The sequence below is a fragment of the Lupinus angustifolius genome, chromosome LG08, assembly GCF_001865875.1.
Source record: "Lupinus angustifolius cultivar Tanjil chromosome LG08, LupAngTanjil_v1.0, whole genome shotgun sequence".
In the NCBI taxonomy this organism is placed as follows: Eukaryota; Viridiplantae; Streptophyta; class Magnoliopsida; order Fabales; family Fabaceae; genus Lupinus; species Lupinus angustifolius.
Genome location: NC_032016.1, coordinates 1,900,084 through 1,920,021, shown reverse-complemented (window position 1 = coordinate 1,920,021; position 19,938 = coordinate 1,900,084). Strand labels below are relative to the sequence as shown.

The following is a 19,938-nucleotide window of genomic DNA, read 5'->3' as shown; positions in this document are numbered from 1 at the left end:
GATTGTTAACAATAAGTATAATATATTTTCATTCTTTAGGCATGCATGTGCTTATACAATTTTATTCAGTATTCAACAGAATAATAAATTAGTGTTTTTAAAAAAATAGAAATCACGAAGGTTACATTAATCTAGTGGTATAAAGTCAAACTAGATCTTCAATTAAATTCAAAATGTCGAATGTTTGATTTATATTAGCAACGTTTATTGAGAGCGATAACCATACACATACCAAAGTGAATTAAGGATTAGTTCTTTACCCATAATAGTAAGATCGTAATGAGATATCATTAATTATACCAAAAAAATTAGAAATGGAATATATTTATACTTTCACAACAAAAATGACATGTTATAAGGTACAGCTTAAAAATATTATTAGTCACAGGTGTCCCTTTCTGATATTTATGGTGAGATAGAATCAACACAAAAAAAAAATCTTCAATTAATTTGATGTATTATATGATTTGATATTCGGCAAATCAATTTTGGAATCGATCAACAAATTTGTTTATTATAAACTCGTGTTAGACATCCATTATTTTAAATATAATTTCTTATTTTGATTTAAAAACAATCTGAAAATTTTATAATTTTGAATTAGAATTAATTTACTAGTAAATCAAATTGAATAAATAGTCATAATAGCATAACCACTACATATGCATATTCCTATGACTCAAGAATTCTCAAGAGACCTCTCTTTTGAAGTTCTTGTTGTCTCATTATCTATGAATAACGATTTATCTCATTCAATCATTAAACTTATGATATGTCATATTTAATTATTTTTTATAAAAATATTTCTCAAAACTAAAAAAATGTTTTATATATCATAATTTTACTGACAATAGAAGATAACTAATTTCCTAATATGAGAAGATATATATTTTATTCTCATATAAATATTAAGCTATTAGTTATGTATATCGGATAAATTATTGAATATTTTTTTTGTAAAATTTAATAATTAACGTTATAAAATTCATTAACTTCAATCACTAATTTTACAATTAATACAATTATCCTTAATGGGGAGGCTTGCAAAATGATGTTAGGTCTATCAAAATCTAATTTAGGCTTGGGCTTAAACACCAAATGCATAATTAAAAAAATTGTGTATGTCAAAAAGTTATTAGGAGAGGTTTCTTACTTTGATGCTTGATTGAGATTAATTTTTCCCTGATAGTGTAAAATATTAAAAAATTAAAGGATAATGCAATCCGATTTATGCATCCTTATAAATTAGAGGGATTAGAGCACAAAACTAATATATTGGTAATTCATATTTTTCTTTAGAATAAGAGCTAAAATACATTTGAGATAATTTTTTGTAAAAAAATTAATACTCAAAACTCTCGGATTGAAAAAAGTCCATCTTAAGATTTTGTATAGATAACTTTTTACATAATCAATACATTATATTATTCATATGTATATTATTTTTATTCAAGAGTTAATGATGATTAATCTATGAATAATTAATGATATAATGATAATGTAAAAACTGAGAATTGATATTAAAGATATATGTATTATACTAAGAAGAGTTGATTTAGTGGTATAAGGCTATATTGGATTTCAATAAGATTAAAATGTCAATGATTTAATTCTTATAAGCGATAATTATGGAAATAGATAATCATACATTCCAAAAAGATTAATTATTTACTCAAAAAAATATTTTTGATAGTACTAAAATATGATTTGTGTATTATGTATTAGGAGATTTTCATTTCATGGAATCATACTACTGTTTGACTATTTGTATTTAATTTCTTATAAAAGACTAATCCGGGGTCTTTAATAATTTCATTGATGACATCCGAGCTAAAGTTTCATAAAGGAGTTTGTTTGGTTAGAGCATCTATAATAGAGAACAATATTTTCATTCTTATTTGGGTCATACATATTATTTTATAATTTATTATAACTCCCTATAAAATTTAAGAATAATATGTACTTTTTTTCTTACAATGACAAACATTATTCTTGTTCTGATTTGGGTCCCAGAACCTATCCTAAACTTTTATATTTTACGATAAATATAGCAAAATTTTAAGAATAATTATTTATTTATTAATAAATTAAAATTGTTATAATTTATTAGAAATTAATTATAAATAAAAAAAATATATAATTTTGTTGTTGACGTACATGAAATCGGTGAAATTTTCGTTTAAGGAAGACAAATTGGGGTTCTTCGATTTTTTTAAGTTTTCATTTCTGCAAAATTTAATTTTCTATAATGATTCTAGATGTTTTGATATTTTTAGATATGTTTGTGCTTGTATTTATTCCTAGATTATGTATTTTCATTGCCCTTCTCTCCTAACAATGAGTGTTTTTATTTAATCACTTTTGTTCTTATTTAAGAATAAAACACAAGGAATAAGAACAGCACAGTAAAAAATATAATAAGAATGTTCTTATTCTATTAAAAATAGCCTTAAGAACAACCACTGTAGATGCTCTTATGATATTTTGTAGAACTTGTTGAGGACAAACAAGTAGTTGATTTGTTCCTGTCGGTTGCCATAATTTATATTATTCTTTTTTAACCTTGTCTTTGTTTTGTTAAGAACTGATGTTTTTTATTGAAAAAAGAAAAGCAAAGAACTAGTGTTTTTGTTTAATTAGTTAATATTGACAATTACTAACATATACCTTTTCTTTTTTATCTTTTCTACATACTAAATTTATTTTATTACCTAATCTTTATTATCTTTTACAAGAGATAAAACCAATTATAATTTGAGAAAAAATATATGTAATAACAGTGTAAGAGTTTTATACACTATTAGAGTATTAGTCTATCATTTACCATTTTTAATCGTCATTAATCTTTCAAAAAATTAATACAAATAAATAATAGATAATATATTGATTATATATAAATTTTTACATTAATAATATATACATATTACACTCTCAAGATTTATACCTATGCATATATACAAAGTTTACACTAGTTAAGTTTTGAGTTAATGACTGTTAATAAATTATTATAGTTGACACATTGACAATAAAATTCCAATTTGCATCCATGAAATGCAACTTCATATTTAAAAATCTTGCAAAGCAAAGTTTGTTAAAGGTGTCATATTTATAATACATCCCAAAATTCAATATTTTGACAAAGTCTAAAATTTATATTAATGTAAAAAAATTTAGTTAATCAATTATTTGTATTAATTTGTTTGAGTAAATAATAATTAATGAATGAAGTAAAGACAAATAAAAATAAAGAAAAAAAGATCATTTACGATTCATATTTTTTAATAGCATCACAAATATTTATAATGTCACTAAACATTTACGATTCATATTTTCTAACCATCGACTATTAAATAAAAGATCTATATACTGACTCAGTATAGTTTTATATATTATTATTGCATCATCTACCTTTTATATATAATCATCATTAATTCTTTCAATGAGTAATTCACATGAATGTAAATGACTGTATATAATTTTACACTGACATTACATATATATTACTTTTTATTATTAATTCTTTTTTATATAACCAACAAGACAAGTCTTGTAATATAAGACAAGCTAAGTTAGGAGAACACTTCTTATAACAACACATCTAAAAAAATTATTTACATATATAAGGTGAGGAAATAGTATCATATTTTCTACATGGTTATTATATTCTTGCGCGTCCAATTTTATTCTCAAAGACTAATGAAGTCACATTAAAATAGACCCACTAACCGAACATTACTTACAATAAAAAATGATATATATACAATATTATAGTTTTTATATGGTTGTTGTATTATCCATCATTTATTTTTAATCATTGTTGATTTAAATAAAAATAATACAAATAAATGGTAAATAATATATTAAGTGACTATAAATCTTTACACCAACAAAACATTAAAGGACAAAATTGCCATTTCACACTTCCCGTCGATGGAGTATCATTCTCCGTCAGGAGCATATCTGCTGTCCCACAGTTTGTGACATTCCATGTGTCATGCGTTGTGATTAATCACAAAAATACTTAATAATTAACTTTTGACTTAAATATATTTTTTGTGACCAATCACACAGTGCCACAAACCGTGGAACAGCAGATGTGTATCCCTCTAACCCAGTCTGTTCTCACTTAACCCCCTAACACATCCTCACCGTCCATCTCACTCAAACACGTTCAACACTTAAACACAACAACAACAACAACAAAAATCATCTCCTTCACACTTTTATACACTCTTTCTCTCTAACCCAGATCACACAAAAACCATGGAGATAACGAAAACCGTTACCATTACCGTTATAACAATCCTTCTTCTATGTATAATTCCCATTAACGGTGACGATTCAAGTACAAAGACGTTAGTGAAATACACAAGGAGTGGAAAGAAACTATGTGATAAAGGTTGGGAATGTAAAGGGTATTCAATATATTGTTGTAATTTGACAATAAGTGATTATTTCCAAGTGTATCAATTTGAGAATCTGTTTTCAAAGAGGAACACACCAATTGCACATGCTGTTGGGTTTTGGGATTATCATTCTTTTATAACTGCTGCTGCTATTTATCAGCCGTTGGGGTTTGGGACTAGTGGGAATAAGACGGTACAGATGATGGAGGTTGCTGCTTTTCTTGGTCATGTTGGTGCTAAGACATCTTGTGAGTACTTTTTTTTATCGGCTAATGTTAGTATGTTAGTGACACAATAATACTCATTTACTCAATTGCTTAGACTTATCGGCTTAATTATCTTAACTATCAGACTACCTTACGACTGCATTCATCTTGTGAGTACTATTGTGTCTTTTTTATTTTTTAACTTACTAATTGTGTTGGTTTGCGAGTTGAATTCTGAAGGGACAGGAAGAGAAAGAAAAACTTCGGGAGTTATAAAATATAGTTGTGAGATGACTGTGAAGCTTTGATAGTTATCAAGTCTTCATTTCCCAATTATTTTATTCCAAAATTCAAATTACAAACATGTCTATTTGCATCTAAGTAGTGTATTTCATGTCTCTCAAGCTTTTCTTTTCGCCTCTAAAGTTCAACCTGCAAACATGGTCTATTTGCGAGTTGTTTTTGGAGGGATATGAAGCGAAAAAGAAATGGAAGACTTGAATAATCTGGAAAATGTATTTCATGGCTTAGAAATGTTAATTCTTTTCCTTTTTTTCTCTCAAACCTACTTGGTAGGCAGTGATTTGCAGCCACAATATTGCGGTTGCATTGCCTGCAGCAGGACTGCAACCGCACCGTGCCGGAACCGAACTGCATCAGACCGTATTGAATTCAAATATATATTTTTAATCATAAAATAATTCACAATGCAATGACCGTAATCCGCATTGCAATGACCGCAATCACATTAACCACAATGTTACCACAATTGCGATTGCAACAGCAATTTAGAACTGCTGGTAGGTGAACTATAAGATGTTGGAAGAAATTATATACTCAAAGAACAAAATTGTATCTGATAATAATTCCTCGCTGGGTTCAACTTTTTATTTTTACTATTTTTTTGTGAGATCTAGAGTACATTGAAATTTTGTTCATGGTCTCTCTATTATTTATAGGACTTACAAGTTTGTTAAATAATAATAGCACAGTATCAAAATTATAATAATGCATGTTCTTGATAAGATTGACATGTTGATCATCAACTAAGATAATTAGATTATATATATACATACAACTTAGAAGTAGTTGTTAATCTAATATTTTACTAATGGATGAAGATGGAATGGTTTCTAGATGTTTTCTTCCATTTTCTAGGTTTAAAATATAGCAATTTCAATTATGTCGTTTTTCTGAAATCCGCGTTTGTGGTGATGTGATTTATGCTCAGGTGTTCATTAGAATGGCCTTTGGTTGTGTAGTTGTCATTTGTCATGTTTCGATTTGCCTAATCTTTGCGCTTTGTTGAAACTGTTATGCAAAAAATTGGGATATCTAACGTTCGAGGTTTTGAATAAAAAACGGTGACCCTGTTTACGAGGTTGTTTCCAAGATTCGAACCCATGTTTGGGGCTTTGAATGAATCATATTATTGTAACAGTTGATTTAGTTGCATAAATTCAAAGAAATTATCGGTTAATGCTTGATTGTTATAATGCTGATTTCAGGTGGTTATGGAGTTGCTACTGGAGGACCTTTGGCCTGGGGTCTTTGTTACAACCATGAAATGAGTCCTAGTCAGAATTACTGTGATGACTATTACAAGCTCACGTACCCTTGTTCTCCCGGTGCTGATTACTATGGACGCGGTGCTATACCTATTTACTGGTATGTATTTGTTTTAGCTGCACTTATAATAGAAGTGTATTCTCCTTGTTCTGAAAATGTCCAGTATATATTTCACTAATTGTCTAAGTTGGTTGATTTTATATGGAGATGCCGTAAGGTAGTTCGTCACGAAAGTTTCTATCTTGTTCCTGAACTGGTATGATTGTCCGTCCCTTATTCATCGAAAAATCCATTTAACATTTCCACAAATCCTTGAACATTTGACAGAAGTAATTACTAGAGGGTGAAACCATCCAAAATATAATTGAGCACTGCAAAGTTTTAAAGGGTGAATGTAAAACTAGTTTTACAAGTTTTAAATAGGAATTTGGTGTTAATTGAGCATTTCAAAGTTTTACAAGTTTCTGTATGGTATGTGATGCATTTGCTATTTGATCCGCACTCTAACAGATTAAGTAGCACATCAAAGGTGTTTTGTTATCAAAGTTTGCTTTGAAGATTTAAATTACTGGATACATCTTTATTTATCGGATACCGATGGTAGTGTGACTTTGATTCAAGTAGAACTTCGTAAACCATGAATCCAGTTTCCTGGTAAACTAGTATTGCATGCACTTTTTTATGAAAATAAGTTTCATATTTTTGAAAATCTATTTTGCTGGAGCAAATTTTACTTGAAATAAAGAATTGAAAATAAGAAAAATTTGTATTGGGTTTTATAGATGCCTTGAAAGGATAGCATGGTTTGTGATTATACATGTGTGTGAGTGTGTATAGTTGTATACTACGACAATAAAAACCAAGCCTTTATCCCACTAGGTGGGGTCAGCTACATGGATTGAACGATATCATAATACTCTATCATAAATCATATCCACTGACAAAATATTGAGCTCTAAGTCTTTCGTGTGTGAGTGTGTATCGCAGTATATATTTAAACTCGTGTACATCATTGTGCTTGTCGAATTTCGAGTCTCTACTCATTGATATTGTCAATATAGGAACTACAACTATGGTGCTGTTGGAGAATCATTGAAGATAGATCTACTCAGCCATCCAGAATACATTGAACAGAATGCAACCCTCGCCTTCGAGGCTGCAATTTGGAGATGGATGACACCGATCAAAAAGTCACAACCTTCCGCCCATGACGCCTTCGTCGGGAACTGGAAGCCAAGCAAGAACGACACTCTGGAAAAGCGGGTTCCCGGCTTTGGCATTACAATGAACATTCTCTATGGAGATGGTGTTTGTGGACAAGGTGATGTTGATCAAATGAACACCATTATTTCTCATTATCAGTATTATCTTGATCTTCTTGGTGTTGGTCGTGAAAGAGCTGGGCCCCATGAAACTCTTTCATGTGCTGAGCAGAAATCTTTCAACCCAATTACTAAAACTGCATCATCTTAATGTTAGATTAAATATTTATTAGCATATGATATTGTTGTCCCAAAACCCTTCAATAATTGCAAGTTAATAAGGGTTGTTGAAGTGATTGGTATGCAATATTTTTTAAATGTGTGGCAGTGTGTGGATTCTTATAGCTTTCACTTCCTTGTTATGTATAAGTAAAATCATTTGTTACATGAATATAATATCCTAGTGTAGAAATTTATATACATTTATTATATTATCCACTATTTATTTGTATTATCTTTCTTTGAAGAGTCAATGATGATCAAAGAATGGTGAATGGTGTAATAACGGTGTATAAAATTTATATATTCTTATTCTATACATTTTTTACTCTTGTAACAATCTTGGATAATCTTAATGTGGTATATATGTACTTTAAGCACGATTTTGTTAAATTAAAGCTATCTATCATAACAAATGAAAGCTAACACCATTGTTAAATTAAAGCTGACACCATTGTTAAAAAGCAACTATCATAACAAATGAAAGCTATCTTTTTGCAACGAAAAGAAGCAACTTAATAGGGAGAAACAATAGAAGATTTACACAATCAAGTTCAATAAGCTGAAATGTTTTTAAATGATCAATTTAACTTAAGAATGGTATTATTGTAAATTAAGTTTAATATCTATATATTGTATGCATAAATTTTACATGATTAATTAATCATCATAGTTCATGCGTTCTTATAATCCCCAGGCTTTTGATATTGTTGGGGTTATTGATTAGAGTTGTTTAAAATAAGATATTGATGATGTTTTACTGTTGGGGTTATTGGTTAAGTCGGATGATTTGTATCAACATGTATTTTTGTATATTCTCCTGCTAAATTTTTCTACAAATCTTCATATTCATAAGAAAGTGACATATATCATTTCTTAATTTTTGGAGGCCAGGACATTGTAAAAAATACATCTTTGCTTAGAAAAAATGATTTTTTTTATTTTCACTTTTTTTGCACATGTATGTAAACTCTAGATACATCTTTATCAATAATCATTTCTATTCTTGATTAATTTACAATTAGAAGAAAAGAAGACATGGAATAACAGCATTAAAACAAGTGATTTAACCATATTTTGAGGAAGAATCATTCAAGAGAGATTGCTTGAATGAAATTGGAGATAAATGAGGTGCTTTAAGATTGTCCCAACAACCTTTGATATTGTTTGTGGTAGTTGATCCATCAAGTCCAATATGTGTAACATGTTTTACATCTGTTGGGTACCCAATTTCCATCTCAATATCCTCTTTCTCAACTGAATTGAAGACAAAATATACGCATCATTACAATCATATATATATATATATATATGCAATAAAGTGAGTAAAGGAGTTATATTAATCTTAACACTAGTTGAGAGGAAGTGTGTAAATTATCCTAGTCAAGTATATTGATAATTTTACTATTTCCCTTCGTAATATTGTGATTATCTTTTCAATAAGTAAAAATCCTTAAGAAGTTTTAATATTTGGCCTTAAATGATATTTGAGGGATAATTTCCCAAACAACCATATCATCTCCCTCTTGGTGGTGCACTTCCTTTCAATGGATCACAAAAAGAAAATCCATCTGAAAAATATAAACTAATTTCACCCAATTAGAATGATACAAGACCAAACCAGTAGAACAAGTGATGTAAACCAAGGGGGGCAACCTATGATTTTTAGAGGCCATGTTCTTACAAAGAATTTATAGCATAGTTTGGTTTATTTTATTTGCATTGATTCAAATAAATGAGATTGCATTCTCATGTAGTTTTAGGTTTATTTTCCTTCAAGTATTTTTAGTATTTAATTCATGTAATATGGGTTGGGATTTATTTGTAACATGGTCCATATTTCGTGACCAAGTAGTTCACTTAGGTTCAAGGGTAAGCTTGTCACGTGGCTAAGGCAATGAAATTAAAGCATGGTCATTTTCTTACATGGAAGAGGACGTGAGGAACTCTATCTCTAAGGAAACAAGGAGATAAGGCATGGAGAAAACAAATTATTTGAAGATAATTATAAAGATTATATCTTTCAAATCTGATCCAATTTAATGCTACAAACAAGGAATCAAGTGAAGATATGATTATGTTGTGGGAGGCTACAATCAAGGAAGTGAAGATAAGATTTGTTTATACCAACAACATATCTTATAAACAAATCAGTCACAACAAACAAATCTATTCATTATCTTTTCAAATCTCCACATAATTTCGGCCAAATTCAAATGCAAGGAACCAAGCCAACAACACCAACACCAAATTCAAATCAAGCTTCCTCAAATCAAGGAAATCATCTCATCTCAATCTTCCTCCAAATCGAGAAGACTATTCAACCCAAATCACATTATTTAAAGATCTTATCTACTTGATTTAATTAGGAATTACATTATTATTTCATATCTTTTTTAGCCTAAGTTTTAATTAGGATTTCAATCATTCAAGTTTATTAGGATTTAGTCTATTTTCTATTTCAGCCAAGGCAACTTTGCCTATTTATGCATTCAGATTGGATTAATAAAGGTTAAGTTGAATTTTGAGTAAATTTGAATTGTTTTAGTTGAGAGCACTTCTCCTAAAAACCTTAGGTTGGCAGTGGCCACCATTGTTGTTCTTATCAAGCATCCTTGCTTGTGGCGAACTCCATAGCTTATCAAGCTTCCATGCTTGTGGCGCTTTCCCCCTCCAAATCTTTTCCATTTCCCTCACCAAAACAACCCCAAATACCCACAATTCACCAAAAACGAATTACAGTTTAAAAAGCTCAAGACTTCAAGCTAAAACGATCCTAATTCTAAGGTAGCCCCCTAGAGGTTGTCATCAACAAGAATATATTATTTTTTGTACTATCAATGATATTCTTTCACCTTTCTGGGTAAAGAATTAATCCATTTTGGGATTCATAGTTGCCTACCCAACAAGTGTCGCTCTCAAGAATTGAATCATCGACCTTGGGAATCATCAATTCATTCATACCAAAATAAATTAAAAATAAGAAAACGGTGCATGAGAGTGATTCAATGACATGTTTTTCTTCTATACTTCTTGACAAAAAACTAGAACAAAAAATGTTTGAAATGCTAAGAAAAAGTGACAATGATCTAAAAATAATAGTTTAGAAGTGTGTAAGTTTAATTTGGTTAATAGATAACTAGAACTACCAATAAAGATTATATATTATAAAAAGATAGGCTAAGATTCTCTTTCCTAGAATAATGGGAGGGGCAACCACAATATATAATGTTACATAATATTATCAAATAAAAATCTCATATAATATTTTTAAAATTATACATAATTAACATTTAAGTAAAATTAGAAAGAAATTTTGGAAAATTTAAAATCTAAGTTTTCTTTTGAGAAAATATAGATGTAAGATTTAAACATACCTAATGAGAGGTCTATCTTGCTCGTAAGAGAAAAGTCCATTGTGATTGTAGGAGAATAATGATTCTAATAATTTCATACTAGATAGTTAGATCCCTAAAAACAATATTAAATTATAAATAAAATAAGGGCATTCTAGTAAATGTATATATTATGAATTCACATACTAATGCCATATGGATCATAAAGAGAAGGGCCAGAAGACTGAGTTTATCAGAAACAAAAACACTTTGAAAGATATTCATGCTCTTTCAAAGTATACCTTATCCTTACTTTAAGGGTAACTTGCACTTTAAACTGCATTAATTCCTATTAAATTTTAATGACTGAATGTATTTTAATTTAGATTGAATTACACTAATATCTCCTGAGTTTTAGTGAAATTACACAAACCATTCAGATCTTTTTAAAACCCACGTAAACTTCCCCTAATTATACATACATATACATTACACTAAATATCCCTATAAGAAAGATAAATGTAATTTCTTAAACAAAAATGTGACAAATGTAATTAAGTCAAATAAAATATGGTATAGTGTTGAGATAAGTCCAAATAGTATAAAACTTGATGTATATTTATTATGTTTATTTTGTTACAAACTGCATCAATAAGTCTAAGAAGTTGTTTAAATTACTCTTATACTATATTGTAACTGACCAAAATAATGATTAGACATCGACTATTATACTATTTGGATTTGTTTTCACAATATATTATATTTTGTTTGACTTAATTACACTTATATATATATTATAGGGGTAGTCAGTGTAATGTATATTTATAATTAGGGGTGATTTATGTAGGTTTTAAAAAGATCTGAGTGGTAGTATAATTTCGCTAAAACTCAGAGATGTAAGTGTAATTTACTCTTTAATTTATAATACAAGTGTAGAGGAGCCACAATTTCTTATACCCAAATTTTGTAAGATATTTTAAAGTAAATTACACTAACATCCTTTAATATTTACTGAAAATACACAAATTATTTCTCATTTTTTTATTCTTATACAAAGCATCACCCTTGTTTTATATATATAAATACTTTATATTGAATACCATGCGGTGGAGATAAGTGTATATGTAATTAAATTGACCTCCCCATAAGAGTAATTACGTTAAACTTCAATATAAATTACTCATAATTTTAAATAAAATGATCGAAGTGGAACAACACAATCCAGTACTGGAGAGGATCCTAACCCGCCACGGTCCACGAATATTTAGCATTTTCAATTAAAAAATGGAAAATAATCATATTACATAGGAGCAAAAATGCACTTACCATTGTTAATATAAATAAATAAAAAGTGCACCTACAGTAAACTATATACATATAATAACATATGCATTGAAACTCATTTTTATATGTCACTTAATTATTTCTCTGTCGTGTATAGGAGGACATCGAAATTCCATGTACTAAATAATGAACATAAATTTATAATCCATAAAATAAAATAAAATAAAATAAAAGCATTATGTAGAGATAAATCAACTCACAAAATAATTGAGATAAACTCTTGATTCCTATGATTAATCTCTGTATGCCAGCAGCTACATTAGCCTTTGCTAGAACAAGATTCCCATGATTAATCACTTGAACAACTTAATCAGTATTTTAAATCGCATTTCACAATCATAATTATGGTCATAATATTGTGATTTTTGGAGTCTCCATAACAATATCGCAACCACAATTATGTCTGTATTCCTTACAACGGTAGTAAATATAGATGTAATCGCAACTGCTACCGTAATTTAAAACACTGAACATAATATCAGAGCAAAATATGAATAGATAGAAATGAGAGAGGGAGAAACTACTTGGTACAATAGGAGCTTTTGACTCTTCTTGTGTTCTTTTGGATGCACCTAATTCAACACTTGAATGGGAAGCACAACCGAGAAAGAATGGAAGAACTAAAAATCTTTTCATGTGGTTTCTCATTTCTTCTAAAACCCTAAGTTAAGATGTATTAACTTGTAATATTTGAGAGCATTGAGTACATAGTTATGAATAGAGAACCTAGATAGGTTTTATATTGAGGTGGTTGTTGGTTTTATTTTTTGTGTTATGAATGAGATCAGCTGTTCTATTTTCTATGTCTCATTGTGACCCGAACCAATTGAAAGTTAACACATACTTAAAAAGAAAAATAAAAAAATATAAAGTAACATTTTTATACTATTTGATAGGATATGATTGGTTTGGGACATGAAGAAGAAATTTTTTGGGACATAAGATCCTGGTTCATGTTATCAATGGTATTCTCACTCTATGTATAAGAAACTAATATCTTTCGGGTGTGTGATTGTCTCTCCTAACAAATGTCGCTTATAAAAATCGAATATTTGACTTTTTAATCTTTTTGAGGATCTAGCATAGCTTTATATTCCTATATAAAGTTGGTTCGATTTATGAGCAAGCAAGAATAATAAAGTGAGGAAAGAAATTATTTTCAATCTAAGTTTGGTATGTGGCAGAAGGATTATAAATAAATATAAATGATGATAATGAAGTGAGAATTATAAAGTGGTTGGTGGGTTGGTTGAACTATGCAACTCAATGCAACCTGTTTGATAGATTAATTGTATAATTTGCTTTTTTTATTTATTTTAAAAATTCATTATTAGCTTAACATTTTTTTTGCAATATTAATGAATCATGCAGAATTTTATGTTTGACTTTTAAATTAATTATTTATTACGTTAATGATACATTTTGATGATATTACAACTAATTTGATAGATATGTACTAACAATATATTTTTTTTTATTATGACTTATTATTGATATTAATTTTATTTAATAATAAAAAATGGCTTTTCTTAATTAAAATATATGAATGGTTTTTATTTTTATACTAACAATATATGAATAATGAACATAAACAATATATGAATGATTGCTAATGTAGGGTACCATTATTGGGCAAATATTACAATTTAATTTATATAAAGAAAATATCATTTTTTGAGATTTCTAGACCAATAAGTAGGATTCTTATGCAATTGTGGAAATTGTTTTCCCCTCTACAAGCTCCTAAATAATAATCACAATATTCTAAAGTGGGATCCTCCTAACTTGATCACTTGTGTACTAATTAAGGCATTCTTTTTGAATATTTTTCACATCTTTATCTCCTAAAGTTTATGTTTTCCCCATAAAATATCATCTTTTTAAGTGGAGAGTTTGATTCTTGGGAGCGATACTTGTTAGAAGGGGTAGTCACGAACCATGACAGAGATTAGTTTCTTACCCAAAAAGGTGAAGGATACCCTTAATAGTATCAAAAAAAATCCATAAGTTATGTATGGTTGAAGCCAATGACGGTTGCACACCCTGAATTTTTTTTAAAAATGTGTATACTGCCAACAACTTTACAAGTCTAAAATATATTTTTTTTGTAAACAAGACATGTTCCATGGAGTTATGCTAAATAATTTATACTAGTGTGAATATGTAACTTAAAGAATCTCATGATCGCTTCTCCAAAACGAATACTCAATTGCTTATTTGTATATATTGCTTGAGTCTAACCAACTTGTTCTCTAATTTTGATATGACAAAACTGATTGAATTTGCAAAGTTTTATCTATGTGCTTTTTGTTTAATTAATTTGGCGATGCTAGATAATCAACCTCAGATTTACATCATTGAAATATGTATTAATATTGAGTTTGCTTCTTTAAAATGAATCAATAATTTTTTAGACAAGTTGTTTGAAAGTGAAAGATACATTGTATACTCATTAACTTATTGTGTTAAGTTAAAAATAATTTTAGTTGTTGTCACAACAACAATAGAAAGAGTCATTTAAACTATGAAAGTTATAAAAAATAGGTTGCATAATCGAATGAGAAATGCATAGATGAAAGACTGTCTAGTCACTTATATTGAGTGAGAAGTGTTCAATAACATTGACAACAAGTTGATAATTTAATGATTCAAAATATAAGTCACATATAGATCAATTATGAAATACATAACTTATTTGATTGATATATTTAAATTTTGTGATATTTATATTAATGTTTTCACCATTTTATATATAATGATATTTATTATTTTAATTTTTAATCTATGTCACACACGCTGTCTTTGGGTCCTCGATACGTCACTGGTTGAAGCTATTTCCATTGAACCTTTCATCATTCATTATAAATCCAGTAAACCATACCACCACAAGCCAAAACATAACCAAAAATTTTGTTCTCCTTCTATCACTACCAAATGTCATATGATTGTTGAAATGATGAAGACACTTGCTTGGAACATTCTCTTCATGATTTGAGAACATAAAGTAAGAAGTTTCACCCTCATCCACCAACAAATCACACTCATTAGTGCAACAATAGTGGGTATTCTATATTTAAGAAGTTTCTAAGCAAAAAAACTTACTTAAAAAGTATCATACTCACACCAAATGTGATGAAGAAGCACATCCAATTTTGATTTCTGAATATTTTATAATTGATCTTTGTTGTAAATTTTGGATGAAAAGTGCTAACGTGACTAAGGATCATACTCATATGTATTGTTACATCATACATATTTTAATTTTAGTCTCTTAAATTAAATGCTTTTGATTTTTTCCTATAGATTAATTTTGTTCAATGCAACATAGACAACTTCTCATAACCACATAGCATCATGCATAAAAGAAGGTAAATAAATACCTTGATTTTAATCTCGGAAAGGTTAATATATTCTTGATGCAAATCAATGAAAGCATTTTGTAACTCATCATATGAAAAATATAATTTGGTTTAGAGTTATTAACCTCATAATCATCATTTGAATTGTGTGAAGTCATCAGAAATATGTGTTTGCTCCTTAATTCTGAGTTCTGCATTTGAACCATCATCTTTATCTTTTGATATAGCATTTGTTCTTCTACGCTTCTTGTCCTTCTTTCTTTTGAAAGTATGATGCTTTTGTAGGGCTGGACAAGCACATTCAAGATGATCTGGTTTTCTGCATATAGAGCATGTAGATTTTTACTTTGATGTTGATGCTTCACTATTCGTTGTAGACTTTTGTACTTCTTTGGCTCCATGTATCCTTTCTAAAGTGTCCCAAATTTCTTTCGATGTTTTACAACTTGACACTCTAAGGATTTCTTTTTCTTCTAGAGCTGACACGAGAATGTTTTTGGCTTTAAGATCATATTGCACTTTCTTTTTATCTTCATCATTCCATGAAGATTTAGGCTTTACTTCCCTTACGCTGTTAACTACGGTGAATGGTTCATATGGTCCTTCTTCAATTGCATTCCATATGTCCAAGTCTTGAGACTCTATGAAGATACTCATTCTGATTTTCCAAAAGTCATAGCACTCTCCAACAAAGCTTGGAGGGCGGTTGATGTTGGAACCTTCTCCTAGGAATGATCTTGAGGCCATCTTTGATATAGGATCAGATTTGAGAATATCTTACTCAAAAATAGCTTTGGTACTATTTGTAAGACTGAGATTGCAACTAAGTGGTGGGGGGGGGGGTGAATTAGTTGACTTAAAATTATGGCCACTTTTTCTGCGGAAATAATTTGTAGAAAATAACAAGTAAATAATTGAAGAGATAAAGGGAGAAGAGAGTACACCAGAATTTTATATTGGTTCATCTTCTTGTCCACCGAAGGTTACGTCTAGTACTCTTGTAGCACACAATATTTACAATGAATGAAGAATTACAATAGTGGCTTGGATTGTCTTTACAAGTATGAAATGTAATATCATTTGCAATCCAATAACTCTCTTGTATACTAAGTAATATTGCTCAATAGGTTTGTAAAACTTTGAAACAATTACTGAGTGCAAAAGTGCAGAAAAATAGTGAGAGAATTTTTCAGAATTGTGTTAGAAAGTTTGTGTGAGAGTTGTATGAAAGTTGTGTGTGTCGATTATGAGTTTTAATGCCTTTATATAGGCTTTCCAACCAGCCAAAAAGCCTCTTTGAAAGAGTAGGAATTGATTGGATTGAAACTATGTCTTTTGGGTTGAAACTCATTCACTTTGAATTTGAAAATCTGGTGCAATAACTCTCAGTAACCGGTTACAACATTGAGTAATCAGTTACCAAATATTCTGTCCAACAGTGAATTTAAAATTCATTTAGAGTAACCGGTTACTCATATTAGAGTAATTGGTTACTAAAGAACATTGAAACTTGAGTAATCTATTACCCAAAGTTCAGTAATCGATTACTCAGTTCAGTTTTTGTTGGATAACTGATTTCTCACTCATGTAACCTATTACTCAGATTTCAATAACTTGTTACACAATATTTTGAAATTTGTTTTATTTAAACGGGAAGTGTTTCAATTTTATTTTTAAAATATTTTGAGCAATAATACTATTATATATTCAATAGTACATGATAGAAGTACATATTTAGACTTAGACTAAAAGTCTTGAATATATTGAAGCTTGAATCTTCATTGTCTTCATAAGTATTCTTCATTTTCTTCTTTTTGGTGATGTTGGTGTTTTCATCAAAATCATGCCAAGGTCGGTAACAGATATCTTCTTCAAAAATGATCACCGGAAAACCTCTATATGTTGTTCTTGCACGGAGAAAAGAAGAGAGAAGAGCAAGGTTACAGGCACATCATTTTTCCCAAATGAGGCTTGTTGCAATTACTCCTTCTGTTGCACCCAAGAGAGAATAGCCAGTGCCAAATGATCATGCAGTAGAGGACGCATCTACTTCTAAAAAATTGAAGAAGAAAAATAAATTAAAAGTGAAGTAAAAGAGCACAAATAGAATTCATTTCCCTAAGTTTACTGAGCTCAATTCCATGGTTGGGAAATGACCGTTTTAGCATTAGAGAATTTTAAAAATATATATTTTATAGAATAGAAATGTTCGAAAGACAACAATATTCAATTTTAAAAAAAGACAAAACAATGCACGAGTCTCTCATTCATATGTTTTTAGCTTTTAAAACAATCTAATGTGTTACCAATCTCAAAAGCATAATCACCTGATGGATACTAATGTCATAGAGAGATATATGAGCATAAGCTTTATCTTTAGCCAATGTAGTAATATCACTAAAGAAAATGACAAGCACATATCATATATATATATATATATATATGCTAGAGTGATTGAAGAGTGAAGCTTCGTAGGAACTAGTTGGTTGAAGCTGGACTTGAATTGTTGATTGTAGGAACTGATGAATGTAGGAATTATTGATCGTAGAACAAAGAAGGATTATTATATTGTTGAAGAACAAAGAATGATTATTATATTGATCAAGGTTAAGAAAGAGAGAATTTGGACAGAGAAAGATGAAAGAGGATGGAGTGTTTTAGGGTAATAATGGGAAAAAGGAGAGGAAGAAGAAAGATGAACGAGTTTAATGAGAAAAAAGAATGTGTCAGACCAAGAAGAAGTGAGAGAGAAAATAAAAGGAAGGGAGTGAGCCGATTCTTTGGGATTTTTTTTTGTAATGAATATTCACAAGGTGAAAATAAATATCATAATATTCGTTTCACAAAGTACTCACATATCCATATTTTTTTTAATAAATGTTTTATATTATTATAATGTTTTTATTACTTTGATATTGTGTATAATTAATATATTATATCATTATTTAATAATAAAGTTTATGTTGGAATTGATAAATTTACATGTTATTATTCATGTAATAATTATTTATATATTAATCATAACAAATTATTTAAATCTATAATTAACACCTTATATGCCAATACTAATACACCTTTCTTAGAAATCAACACCTTATACATGTAGCCAAGAAGTGAAATAGGCCAATACTCTCCATATGTTATTAGGTTAATATTTGTAGACCTAAAAAACTAATAAAGGAATTTAAAGTTATACCCATCTCCTAAGGGCTCTTATTATCATTATTCTCATAATCACCTAGCTCCTCCATATATAATAGAAAAGCAACACAATATTAGCATGTTAGAAATCACACATATAATGTTTAAAGGGTTAGAATCGTTATTTTAATTAGTTAAATTAAAATGATATAATTACAAATAAGAAAAGTACATAATATTACTCTTCATGAAAGAATATGAATTCAATAGAGATTATATTCTTCATGAATTAAGATACACTTCTTATTATAAATAAGAGTTATTGTCCCTACATATAAGCATCCATCAATCAATTTATTTCCTATTCTAACATTCCATCATTAGAAATGAGAACTTTGTAGTCATTAGGATGTTTATACAAACAAATTTACTCTGTTAGTATAGTTTGACTTTAAAATTATTGTAGTAGTGTAAATTTATTTTTATTTACCAAAGTAGTATACTTTTGTTGAAATCGCCTCCCCATTGCCGATTTATATTTTTTTCCTCCTACTCCCACCAAAATCGGCACTGGAAGTGAGGTTTATTTATTTTATTCAAGTCCTATGGAATAGTGGAGTTTTCCACTTTTATTTATATTTTATTTTACATTGACAAAATCGACATCCACAAAGGAGTTTTCAGTTTGTTTAATTTTTTTTTGCCAAAGAACTCGGCAATGATATTAATAATATTGTAGAACATTCATCCAACATGGTAACTCATTGTATGATCATACAATATTGCTAATATTCTACAATGAGTTATCACGTTGGATGAATGTACTACAATATTATTAATATCATTGCCGAGTTCTTTGGCAGAAAAAAAATGAAACAAACTGAAAATTCCATTGTGGATGCCGATTTTGTCAATGTAAAATAAAATATAAATAAAAGTGGAAAACTCCACTATCACTATCGATTTCCATAGGACTTGAATAAAATAAATAAACTCCACTTCCAGTGCCGATTTTGTTGGGAGCAGGAGAAAAAAAATACAAATCGACAATTGGGTAGGCCATTTCAATAAAAGTATACTACTTTAGTAAATAAAGT

At 29.0% G+C, this 19,938-nt stretch overlaps 2 protein-coding genes across 2 annotated transcripts; one reads left to right on the top strand and one right to left on the bottom strand.

Moving 5' to 3' along the window:
* On the top strand, nt 4,212-7,825 carry LOC109354262 (chitinase-like protein 1). Its single transcript, XM_019596629.1, has 3 exons — nt 4,212-4,654; nt 6,121-6,280; nt 7,243-7,825. Exons 1-3 carry the CDS (start codon nt 4,264-4,266, stop codon nt 7,652-7,654), a joined length of 963 nt encoding a protein of 320 aa, XP_019452174.1. The 5' UTR covers nt 4,212-4,263; the 3' UTR covers nt 7,655-7,825.
* Nucleotides 8,609-13,098, bottom strand: LOC109354263 (CRIB domain-containing protein RIC4-like). Its single transcript, XM_019596630.1, has 3 exons — nt 12,866-13,098; nt 12,542-12,610; nt 8,609-8,919 (listed from the first exon to the last, which is right to left on the bottom strand). Exons 1-3 carry the CDS (start codon nt 12,987-12,989, stop codon nt 8,729-8,731), a joined length of 384 nt encoding a protein of 127 aa, XP_019452175.1. The 5' UTR covers nt 12,990-13,098; the 3' UTR covers nt 8,609-8,728.